The sequence below is a fragment of the Perissodus microlepis genome, chromosome 6, assembly GCF_051167445.1.
Source record: "Perissodus microlepis isolate ML-2025 ecotype Zambia chromosome 6, ASM5116744v1, whole genome shotgun sequence".
Taxonomy (NCBI): domain Eukaryota; kingdom Metazoa; phylum Chordata; class Actinopteri; order Cichliformes; family Cichlidae; genus Perissodus; species Perissodus microlepis.
This window is the reverse complement of record NC_140466.1, coordinates 42,144,088-42,156,542: the sequence shown is the minus strand read 5'-3', so window position 1 is coordinate 42,156,542 and position 12,455 is coordinate 42,144,088. Positions and strand designations below refer to the sequence as shown.

At 43.1% G+C, this 12,455-nt stretch overlaps 1 protein-coding gene across 1 annotated transcript; it reads left to right on the top strand.

The window, feature by feature from the left end:
• Window positions 1–1,807: 1,807 nt before the first annotated feature.
• spcs3 (signal peptidase complex subunit 3) lies at window positions 1,808–10,011 on the top strand. Its single transcript, XM_084932417.1, has 5 exons — window positions 1,808–2,053; window positions 2,523–2,598; window positions 3,075–3,149; window positions 5,968–6,083; window positions 9,786–10,011. Exons 1-5 carry the CDS (start codon window positions 1,911–1,913, stop codon window positions 9,916–9,918), a joined length of 543 nt encoding a protein of 180 aa, XP_084788543.1. The 5' UTR covers window positions 1,808–1,910; the 3' UTR covers window positions 9,919–10,011.
• The last annotated feature ends 2,444 nt before the right edge of the window (window positions 10,012–12,455 follow it).

Below are 12,455 nucleotides of genomic sequence, written 5' to 3'. Positions count from 1 at the left end.
TGAACCGGCGCAAAAGCTGGAATCTCTTCTTTGGCATGATATCTGCTATCACACTGAAACGTGACTCATGGTGCCAGTAATCCTCTAGCGATGGAAAGTTGAAAACACCCATGAATAGGAGGATTGCCAGAAAATCTTCAATTTCCTTACGGCTAGTCTTGATTGTGTCCCCCAACTCTTGAGCAGAATACAGATTGGTATGATAGGCAATATGATCAATCATTTCATCAGTGAAGAGCATTTTGAAGTACTGGAATGGGGACTGTAGGGCGTCAGGGGTTTCGAAACTTGCATCTGGAACTTGAAATTCTTCAATGTCCTCATGCTTCCAGATTCTTCTTGTGTCTTTTTTTGGGACTAAAGAGGAAGATGGGTCTAATGTATCCTCTGCTTCATCCAAGGGAACTGTTTTTAGGATAGGTTTCCCTCTTTTGCTCATTTTACGCTAAAGTTTATTAGATCTACTTGTTGAAGGAGCATCTTCATCCAGGGAAACATCAAAGCAGCTTTCATTACTATCATCTGCAAAATTGGGTTGAAAATCTGGATCCTCTATTGGGTCATCATCACTCAGTTCACCATCGGAGTCCTGAGAATTTTCAGGTACAAGGGCCAGATAGGTGCGTTGTCTTGCTCCATAAAAGGATTTGCAATCCATCTAATAAACATTAAAAAAAATAAAATTGTAGAAATATAGTTGGTTTGATTTCCATGTGTCATTTAAAACTGTACTTTAAAAAATAATCACAGAAAGTGAGTAAATCTTTAAACATTAGAACATTTTGTAACATACAGTATTTGTCATGGAAAAATTTAAACATGTCATATTTACATGTATAGATCATTAAATTATTTATATTCAATAGTAAATAGTCAATTTCATATGTTAAAACAACAGTTCTAAACATTAGCTAAGTTTTGCTACTCTTACCATCAATTGACAAATCAACCGTTTGGTTGAGCATGTTTTTAAAAAAATATTATGGATTTATTACAGCTATTTTCTGGTATCAAATGACATAATCATGTTCAGTAAAGACTCTGACATGTTTATACTGCAGAAAAATGTACTTACCTTTAAATTTTTTAGCCAAAACAGTCCATGTGTCCAGAGTGATTTTTTGCTTTCTGATTTCCTGGTTGGAGGGTGGCAGATGAGGCCTGCCATATCCTGACACAGTGCCATCTAGTGTTTTTTTTTAGGATAACATAACTCAACCAAGTGGTAGAGATGGCTCAATGAGGTTGAGTTAAGCTAAGTACTCCAGTTCATTATATATAGTCTCTCAAAATATGCTAAACCAAATGGTTGAGCAGGCAGTCAAAGGGTTAAGGGGACAAAGTGTCCATCCCCACGAGCCTGAAGACAGTTTTGAGGCTCAAAATGTGGTTTCATTCTCAGGGTTAATAGTTATGGTTAAGGTTAGGCATTGTCAATGAAATGTCCCCACTGAGATATGAAAACGAATGTGTGTGTGTTACAGAGGTTACAGTTCATCTGCCTCATTTTAAACCGACGGAACGTTTTGAATAAGGAAGTGAGAGCTTCCGCTTACTCATCGTTCCACAGCTCTTTCCGGTTCCTGCCGCCGCGCGAGGTGAGCGAGCACACATGTGCACATGTTTAAACCCGGCCGAGAGTCACAAACACTGATCCATGTTTAATGCGAGTCAGAGCCATGTTGGACTACACACCTATGCTGCTTCACTTAGACTGTGATTCTTTTAAAACTGTTTTCTGGCCGAAAACGCTTCAAATTTGCTTTATTTTGAAAGGCCTTAACCGGAAGTGTGTGTTTATTCCACGCAACTTCACTTTTCCGGTTTGCGCTAACGCTACATCCGCTGCAGGGCTTGGAACAAGTCTGTCGTTTGAATTAGTGTCCGTGTGGTACTTGCTGAATCCCAATATGAACACGGTCCTGTCGAGAGCTAACTCGCTGTTTGCCTTCTCCCTGAGCGTCATGGCGGCTCTGACTTTCGGCTGCTTCATCACCACAGCGTTTAAAGACAGAAGAGTTCCTGTGGACATCCACGTCTCTAAAGTCATGCTGTAAGTCTCTGCTTTCAACAGCTGTTAGCATCACACCAGGTTCTATCGTGTCTTTGTTCCGTGTAGCAGAGGCTGCAGGCTGGTTTACATGCTAGCTGTTTGGTGGGAGCCGCTCTGTGGCCTGCGGTCCTGAGCCTGGACAGCATCCTCAGCCTCGGGATACTCACTGTGCCTGGAAGGGGTGCAGAGCGGTAGTTCAGAGCTGTACTGTACCACAGCTGTGCACTATAGTACAGATATGTACAGCTCTGTACTTGGTACAGTACATATCTGAACATATCTGTACTGTACCACAGCTGTGTACTATAGTACAGATATGTACAGCTCTGTACTGTACCACAGCTGTACAGTACAGCTCTGTAGTACAGAGGTAAACACAGAAGCATTTAAGGTCATGTGAGGAACAGCAGTCGTTTCTTTCACCTTTGCATGCCTCGAGTGACGTTTGTAACTTCTCTCTCTCTCACAGGAAGAACGTTGATGACTTCACTGGACCCCGAGAACGAAGTGACCTGGGTTTCATCACCTTTGACCTTTCAGCTGATATCCTTCCTATTAAAGCATTGCTGTGTTTGATCTTTTCTTCTTGCCATGTGTTGCAGCTGCTTCAGAGAATCTTTGCAATAAGAGTGCACTGTGTGGCTGCTCATGATTGTGCATTCATTCAGCTCTTTGTAGACTTGTCGTCTTTTTTAAAAACTACATCCTGAGACAAAAGAACAGTTTCAAGCAGCTGTGCGTGTTGGGCGTTACTAAATGAATGTCGGTAGGTCTGACAGAGATTCCAGCCAAAGGCTTGTAATTATACAGTCATTACATTGATTCTTAAACCAAAATAACCCTGCACGCTCACTGCTGAATCATTCACATTTGGGTTCAAGTCGCGTTAACACCAGATTATCCCTGGTTACCATGGCGATGTACACCATTGTTTTAGGCACTGACAATGCAGTGAAGATGCTCGGATTCATTTTTGGTTTCCTCTCTCGGTTCTGTTGATGGTCCTTAACTTTTCCCACATTTGCAGCCAATTTTTGATTGGAATGTGAAGCAGTTGTTTCTCTATCTGTCTGCTGAGTATGCCACAAAGACCAATGTAAGTCCTAATGCACACACACGTCGACCTTTTAGTAAGAAGCAGGCATGAAGCACGCTACATATGGCTTATCAAAGCATCACATTGTGTCTGACGGTTAGTGCGCAGGTCAAACTACACGTCTGATGTGTGAATGCACGCCAGCACTCTGATCACTTTAAGCATTCAGTCACTCGTCTCACCTCATCTTCATCATCATCACGTTGTTATGAGAATGCTGAACATGAGGCTTTTTGCACAAGTCAGTGACAGCGGTCCATTCAGATCACCGACGGCAAACAATACACAGCTGGGTGGTTTTTAGCTGTCAGAGGAGTGTTTTCAGGGCTCGCAAAATTTCAAAATCCCTGGTAGCCCTTCGGGCAGGGACTCTTCAGTTTTAGCCCAAAATAAATTTAAGTAGCCCGAATAAAAAAGAGAGCAATCTTTTGATTGATGTTTTGTTTCCTGTTTTGTTTCCGTTACAATATTATACATTAAAGTATAATATTGTAACGGAAACAAAACATTAATCAAAAAATTGTTGAAAAACAAATTACAACATTGTATAAAAATTACAATCATCAACTCAAATACTTGGTTCTAATTGAACAGAAATTTCTATGAACTTGTAAGAACTGTGTAGGACATGAATCAGTCTGTGTCAGATCCTGGATTTGAAATTTCCACTGAAGTCACGAGTAAGAGGCAAGTGGGACCAAGATCGAGGCCATTTGCTTTTTGAAGTTTGCAAAGACTGCTAAATTGTGCCAGTGGTAGTTCACTCTTTGCAACATAGTAGCTGTTCTAAACTGATTTTCAGGTTTATTTTTAGTTTGTTATTTGCAATTGGTGTTTGTTCTGGGAAAGATATTGCAGACTGAGCAATAATGCATTTCTTGCATTTCTCATGGGTTCTAATGGGGGCCTTTCTTAAAATGCCTGGTCCCAGTAACAAAGGCGCTTGTCGACTCAGAAATCGAGGGAAAAGCAACAACACACCCGGCAGAACATTATGTTATTTACACGGGTGCACATAAGTGGTCCGCATGTGCGCATTCGCTGTCAAAATAAAAGACGCGCACCAGATAAGAAGTTGCAACGCGCGTTTGCGTCCATATAAAAGGCAGTGTTTTTGTCCGCTAGAGTGGGATTTTCACGGCACATTCTGCACCACATCTCTGTGCGTTCATCATTTGTTTGAAGCCAGCTCACCTCCTGCAAACACTTTTCCGAGAATACGCGCTTCTCTTGTGGTTCGGACTCCTTCTGACATTTCTTTGGAGGTGGGTGAACATCACAGTAATTGCTTAAAGGAGCTTCTTCGACATCTTTAAGAGTTCTAAACAAATGTCTGTCCTCCTCCAGAAAATCTTATGTACGCAAACACGCGGTGCAACTTCTTATCTTGTGCGCGTTTTTTATTTTGACAGCGAATGTGCACCTGCGGACCACTTATGTGCACCCCTGGTTATTTAGCTCGTCATGTTGCAGCCACAGAAATTCTTTTGTCCATGAAACCATAAAGCTGCACTTTCTTTTTGCCTTATAGTCTGATTTGTCATAACTTTTCCGTTTTGTGGTAAGCTTTTCTTTGGCTGTCACTTCTTCACCCTGACCTGTCTTATTTGGCTCAGCAGAACTAAAATATATATCCTGCTGCTTTTACACAGGCACTCACATAACGCTCAGCGATTCTCTGCGCGATCAGCCTCTCACATGTTTAAGCTGCGGGAGATTTCACTTGTCATGTTTGCATAGTAAGCTAACGATTGATAAGACGATGTCAGAGGAATTGGTGCGCAAATTATCATCACTCACCAATCAGTGCTGTCGCTCTCTATACACAGTTTGCGCGATTGCAAAGTGGAAGCAAAAAAACAAGCGCAAATTCAAACGCGATTTCAATATGTCACATATTGACAGTGGCTCACCGATGCCAATGACATAATTACCCAGCTACATTTCCCAAAGAATGCAAAATCATTGACATATATTTTTCCTTCCTACGATAGCCCGACGGGCAGGGCAGAGATAGATTTTGGTAGCCCGACTGGAAAAATCGCTAGCCCCGGGACGTCGGGCTAGCGATTTTGCGAGCCCTGGGTTTGATACGTAACAGTGAGCAAGAGAGTACGTGAAAGGTGTTTGCAGAGTGTGTGTGTAACAACAACAAAACTCAGTAGTTCATCTAATCAGAGTTTGACAGGATTAGGGTGAGCCCAAGTCTCCCAGCTGTTTCCAGAAGTTCCCTGAAGGTGTGTAACTGCAAACAGCAGCAGGATCTGTGTGTAAGCGTCCGTGTGGAGCTCAGACAGTCTCGTAACAACTTTAGTAGGATCAGCTGGTGTGTCTGTAACAGTGTAACCACAACATTGTCATATGTCAGTGTTTTGGAAATTTGTGACTGTATCAATCAATCAATCTTTATTTATAAAGCACTTTTCATACAAAGATGTAGCACAAAGTGCTTTACATGGTTAGCTGTAGCTGTGAGGAACACGGCTGTAAAGATAACCTACAGCAGAAGGATTAGACATTCGGTTAAAATGAGACTTTAATTCAGTGATTCTGAGGGATGGAGATTCAGCATTCGTCTCACAGGCTGCTCTATGTCCTCGTACATGCATGAGAGAAAGTGCCCCTAACAATCATTCATACCGTGCTCTGTTAACTACAGGCTACATTCACACAAAGGACATTTTAGCCCGGAGGAGGCAGGGATCTAACCACCAGCCTTCTGATTGGTAGATGAACCGCTGCCTGACCGTGGATGGAGGTCCTGCAGTATAATTAATCTGTGTGTGTGTGTGTGTGTGTGTGTGTGTGTGTGTGTCAGTCTCTGAACCAGGTCGTCCTGTGGGATAAGATCGTTCTTCGAGGTGAGAACACCAAGCTGAACCTCAGAGACATGAAGTCCAAGTACTTCTTCTTTGACGATGGAAACGGACTGAGGTGAGATACCAGATGTGTATCAACACATGTTCTGGACTACTAAAATCAATAACATCCACCAGCAACTCAGTTCAAATGTTGTGTCTACGCCCTCTCCAGAACCTTTTCTCTATTTTGAGCTGTTTTCCACTCTTCATCTTCCTGATTTATCTGATATTTCTGAGTTCATATGTAGATCAAAGCCTGCCACGTGTCATCTTGACCCCGTGCCTACAGGGCTTGTGAAATCCTGCCTCTCTTCCTTACTCCCACTCATCTCTGCTATATTTACTCTTCACTCACCACCGGTATCGTTCCCTCCTTATTCAAGATTGCTTCAGTAACTCCTATACTGAAAACACCTTCTTTAGATCCTAACAACTTTAACAACCTCTGTCCGTTTTCTAATCTGCCCTTCATCTCTAAAATACTCGAAAAAGTGGTTGCAGCTCAACTTCATTCACACCTGGTTAATAATAACATCTACGAGAGATTTCAGTCTGGTTTTCGTTCATGTCACAGTACAGAAACTGCTTTACTTAAAGTCACTAATGATCTTCTAATCGGAGCTGACTCTGGTCTACTCACCATTCTCGTCCTTTTGGATCTGAGCTCAGCCTTTAGTGATGTTTCGGTCGCGAACGAAACGGCTCTTAGAGCCGGATCTTTGACGTGAACGACGCGAGCCGGCTCCTTATCGCGAGCTGTGGGTTGTTTTTTCTTTCTCTCTCTCTCTCTCTCTCTCGCACTTTTTTCCGCTTCACTCCGCACGTGAGCCTTGTGCCTGCGCTGGGCAGAGGGGGGAGGGGCGGTAGTTACACTCGCAGTAGCTCAGGAACAGAGCGGGAGGGAGAGAGAGAGAAAGAGAGCCAGGGACAACAACGTCACATTAGAAAGGTATAGTAATCATCCACAACTATTTTCAGCTGCAGATGATAAAGGATTCAGAAAGTTTATTCATGCAGGTCCATATGACAGAGAATATGCATCTTCTTTTTGTTTTCACATTTTCATTTATATTTAATTGTGTTGTGGTTTGCAGTGTTTTGTGGTTTCACTTTAAATTTGTTTAAAAGGAAAAAGCTGAAAATTTAAATAGTCTTTTTAGTGAGCCGAGCCGAAAGAGCCGGTTCTCTAAAAAGAGCCGGAAATCCCATCACTATCAGCCTTCGACACATCTCTCACTCTGTCCTTCTAAGCAGACTCTCCTCTCTCGGCATCTCTGACACACCCCTCGCCTGGTTTCAATCGTATCTCCTTGACGCTCCCAATTTATTCAACTGACGTCATTCCGCTCTCATCTATTCCCGGTCACTTCTGGTGTACCCCAAGGCTCAGTCTTAGGCCCTCTTCTCTTTATAATATACATCCTCCCTCTACATCCTCCTTGATGATGACACCCAGTTATATCTCTCTTGCAGACCTGATTCCTCCTTCCCACCTTCCTCCCTTACAGAATGTCTATCCAAGTTAAAATCCTGGTTTTCTAATTTTCTAAAGCTCAATGAGGATAAAACTGAGATCCTCCTTATTGGCACCAAATCCAACCTTTTGAAGGCGAACCATTTCTCTCTCACCATCGATAACTCCACAGTTTTCCCTTCTCCTCAGGTTAAGAGCCTTGGTGTCATCCTAGACAGTTCACTTTCCTATAAATCTCACATCAATAATCTCACCTGTTCTGCCTACTTCCATCTACGTAACATTAACAGATTACTTCCTTCTCTTTCCACCCAGTCCACGTCCATTCTTGTCCACAGTCTCGTTACCTCCCGCATTGACTACTGCAACTCTCTTGCATGGTCTCCCCCAAAAATCCCTCCATAAGCTTCCAACTGGTTCAAAGCTCTGCTGCCCGCACTATCACCAGAACCCCTCCTACCAGCGCATCACTCCTGTTCTTCAGGAACTTCACTGGCTCCCTGTGAAATTCCGAATAATATACAAACTTCTTCTGCTCACCTTCAAGGCCATTCATAACCTCGCTCCTCCTTACCTTTCTGACCTGTTAACCACTACCTGTTCTGCCCGCTCACTTCGATCTTCTTCTTCTATCCAGCTTTCTGTGCCTTCTTCCCGCCTCAGCACCATGGGAAGCAGAGCTTTCAGCTGCTCTGCTCCCAGGCTGTGGAGCTCTCTGCCCCCAGATATAACAAACACTGGTTCTCCCCCAGTTTAAATCTCAACTCAAAACCCATCTGTTAAAATCTGCATATTCACTGTGAACCTGTTTGTTCGTTTTATCTTTTGTTTTATTGTTCTTCATTGTGTCATTGTTCTATCATGTGTTTTTTTATCTATTGTACAGTCCTCGGGTGTCTTGAAAGGCGCTTTATAAATAAAATGTATTATTATTATTATTATTAGTAACTGTTCATTACACTGGCCTCTATTTTTCTCTCTGAGCATAATTGTAACCAGTGTTTCCTAATGCTAAACATGTTACCTGATAGGCTCTTCCGATCAAGCTCACATCATCATATTACTTAGTCTTCTTTGGTAGTAGGTGGGCCTCATTAAATACCAACAGGGGTTAGGGGGCCAAGTCTGCTTGGCTCTTGGCTCCACACGGTCACAAAGAACAGGCAGGCATGAACCTCCGATGACATGTTCATCACTCAGACCTAAGTGGACTCATGGAGGCAGACTCTGTCCTCGTTAGCGGCAGCTGTACCATCTGTCAGAGGAGATCCTTAGCATTAAACCATCAGCATTGAGCTCTGAATGCACTCAAGACATGATCATTAACGGGCTTAGATCTTAGGACCTGTTCCTCATCTTTCTCCTGAATGTTCTAGTTGGGAATGTGACTTCAGCCCATACTTACTGTACAGGCTTTAACTTGGACTTCCATTCATTTTTTTCCTGCCACCTTCAGCTGACACACAAACACAGTCCCTCCCTCACACATGTTCTTTTATGATAAAGCAGGGCTGGATATGGCGACCCTCAGTCCTCCCTTACTTACTAATAGGCCTCAGTTGCTGGGGGATTCCCATGATGCACTGCTTCTTCTTCACTCACTATGTGTTAATACATCTCTCTGCATTTAATCCTTAGTTATTATTAATCTCTGGCTCTCGTCCACAGCGTGTCTTTGTTCCGTCTTCCTTCTCTCACTCACAGCAGATGGCCCCGCCCCTCCCTGAGCCTGGTTCTGTTGGAGGTTTCTTCCTGTTAAAAGGGAGTTTTTCCTTCCCACTGTCACCAAAGTGCTTGCTCATAGGGGCTCATATGATTGTTGTTTTTTTTTGTATTATTGTAGGGTCTTTAACTTGTAATATAAAGCACGTTGAGGCGACAGCTGTGATGTTGTTTGGCACTAAATAAATAAAACCGAACTGAATCAAAGGTAGCGTTTAGCAGCAATGGCTCATAATAAAGCTGTAATGTTGGAGCTTGGCTTTAAGAAAAAACATTTGAACCCAAATGTTTGATGTTACAGACGGTAGGACTGATCAAGTTTAAAGTCCCCGACTGATATAGAGACAGGTCTACCAGCAGCTTGATGGAAATGGTAACAGTCTCAGAGTCGAGTCCCAGTCTTGAGTTTAAAAAAATGATATGTATGAAATTTGAAACATCCTGAGTATTCTGACAAGGAGATTTATGTTTCCCATAATGCAGTTCAGTTTTTCCCGGAGCCTTTGTCGTCTCTTATTTCACATGCTCTTCACACACGTTGAACATGATTGGCTGATTGTCATTATTTCTCGTCGTCAGGGCCAATAAGAACATCACCTTGACATTGTCCTGGAATGTAGTTCCCAACGCTGGAATCCTGCCCCTGGTGGCTGGAAGTGGACACGTCAGCATACCTTTCCCAGAGACCTACGAGACCACCAAGAGCTATTAGAGATGCTCACATCCAGCATTGACTGTGCTCTGACCGCTGAAACGAGATGTAACTGAGTTTTTGGTTTGTAATAAAAGTTGAAATTGGAACGTGTGTGTTTGTGAAGAACTCTTCTGTGTTCTGACGAGCAAACAGTGATGCTGTCAGCATCGGTGTGTTCATGTACCTCCGTCTGGTCTGAGGGAGCAGCTCTGGCTAATACAGTGGATGTGTGTATTCATTGTAAAGCTGCTAGCTCGTAACCAACTCGGTAGCAGCATGGCCTCTTCACCTGTCCCCCCTTCACTTTCCTGCTCATTGTGTCAGATGTGTAGTTACTCCTTGGCCTCCTTTAGCGATAATGATACCTGTAACAAATGTAGCATATTTGCAGCTCTGGAGGCCAGGATTACTGAATTGGAGACTCGGCTTCGCACCCTTCATTCACCCGTAGCTAGCCAGGCCCCTGTAGCTGGTGCAGCCGAAGATAGCGTAGGCCCCGCTAGCTGTTCCCCGGCAGACCCCAAGCAGCTGGGGAAAGAGGGCGGCTGGGTCACGGTGAGGAGGAAGCATAGTCCTAAACAGAAGCCCCAGGTACACCACCAACCTGTTCATGTGTCTAACCGTTTTTCCCCACTCGGTGACACACCCGCCGGGGGTCAAACTCTGGTAATTGGTGATTCTGTTCTCAGACATGTGAAGCTAGAGACACCGGCAACTAGGGGTGGGTTTTAATTATCGTTTTATCGTTTAAAATCGATTCTAGCTTGGATAACGTGATATCGATTCATTAAAATCCTCAATCGATTTTTTTAATATAAATTTATTTTGCCCGAAACTCCGCCGACGGATCGAATCAGCGCAAAAAGGACGTAAACACAAAGCGTGGACCCGCCGACGGATCAGAATCAGCAAGATGTCGCCTTTCTCACCCGACAGCACGGACACGGTCGGGGCTGAAAGCTGACAGCTCGCTGATTCTGATGTTTCGGCGGGTCGAGCTTTGTTTTTACGTCCTTTTTGCGCTGATTCTGAAGCTGCAGGTTTTTATCTCTCTCCAAACAATATTGACCGAACCAGCAGCAAAAGAAGATCCAAACTACGCTTCACATAAACATCGTCATGAATCCACTCTGACTTTTGCTGTTTTGCTTCCACCAGGATAAAATCTCACTTCATGCACAGCTCTCTCTCTCTCTCTTCAACAACAGTTTCCCGTCTAAAAATCTGTTTTCTGCATTATTCGCTTGCTTGTTACGCACAAGTCTACCGTTGTTTACAGGCTGTCGGACGCTGTTTTTTTTCCTTTTACTTACTTCCGAAAAGAAAACCTAACTTCTGTCGTTCAATACTGAACAAATTTAAACTTTTTAAAATTATGCAAAATTGCAAAACCTCTGTAACTTTGCTCTGCTTCACTTCAGCAGCATCAGGTAATGTTCATATGTTGATTAATGGTTTTCTTTCGTTTTGATCTACTGCAGAATATTTGTATAAAATCCAGGCCAGGAAAATCACCTTCATGTTTTTCTGTGTTTTATCCTCAGTTACTTTGACACAAAGGCATCTGCTGTGACGCTCACACCTTTGATAAAGTCTCACAAGTGTCAGCTTCCTTTTTATAGATATAAAAATATGGTAATGTAGTGATGCATGATCTGAATTATAATATTTCTGAAAACCCTCTCCTGTCTGATCATTTCCTGATAACATTTACATTTACAATAATTGATTACACAGCAGTGGAAAGTAGACTTCAGCACAGTAGATGTCTCTCTGAAAGCGCTGTAACTAAAGCTGTGTCCAAATTCATGGGCTGCATCCTCCTGAGGCCGCATTTGTAGACCGATTACGTCACAGCGATGGGCCGAAGGCTGTCCAAATTCGTAGACTCCTCCGAATGCAGCCGACAAATGCGTCCTCCTTTTCCCCGAATTTGAAGGATGGGTCGGGTGTGTCCTTCGTGGCCCACCATATCCCAGAATTCATAGTGCGGCCCAGCCAAACTCCAGTTTCCAACAATGGCGGCCGCTACTAAGTTTTAAAATTACTCTTATTAATCTTTCTGGGTCACAAAATAAATTTCAAACATATTTTCAGGCGAGAATGTGGGTGTGTAAACTTCAAATATCTGCTCGGTTTATCAAGACATTTGCAAAAATGCTTCGACGTTTTCGGAGACGTCTGTTACCCACCAGCTCGATAGCTCGCCGAGAGCTCGAGCGTCACTAGAGCCACCGAGAACGGCACAACTCCCGGCACATCATGTTCAGATCACCGCGGACTGTCGCTACTCAGGTTAAACGTAATATATAAGTCACTTAGACAACCTAAAAATGTTATTGTCTTTTTTCAGTGTTTTATTTGTTCGTGAGTAAATCGGTTTGGCTGAGATTAAAGTTATAGTTTTTACACAGCTGAATAAACATCAAACAGAAAACTGATTAAACAGAAGTGTGAGATGGTCGAGAATTTACGCCAGTGTCCTGTTATATTTTAGATAGCAAGGAGCAGACGGACGAGTTTATTAAACTCCACCGAGACAGCGGTGACGCTAA

What these genes read in the sequence shown, in the direction of transcription:
- spcs3 (XM_084932417.1), top strand. Translation starts at nt 1,911, where the DNA reads ATGAACACGGTCCTGTCGAGAGCTAACTCGCTGTTTGCCTTCTCCCTG. An exon ending in CACGTCTCTAAAGTCATGCT is followed by an intron (nt 2,054 to 2,522) that starts GTAAGTCTCTGC and finishes TCTCTCTCACAG; the next exon opens with GAAGAACGTTGATGACTTCA. An exon ending in GACGATGGAAACGGACTGAG is followed by an intron (nt 6,084 to 9,785) that starts GTGAGATACCAG and finishes TCTCGTCGTCAG; the next exon opens with GGCCAATAAGAACATCACCT.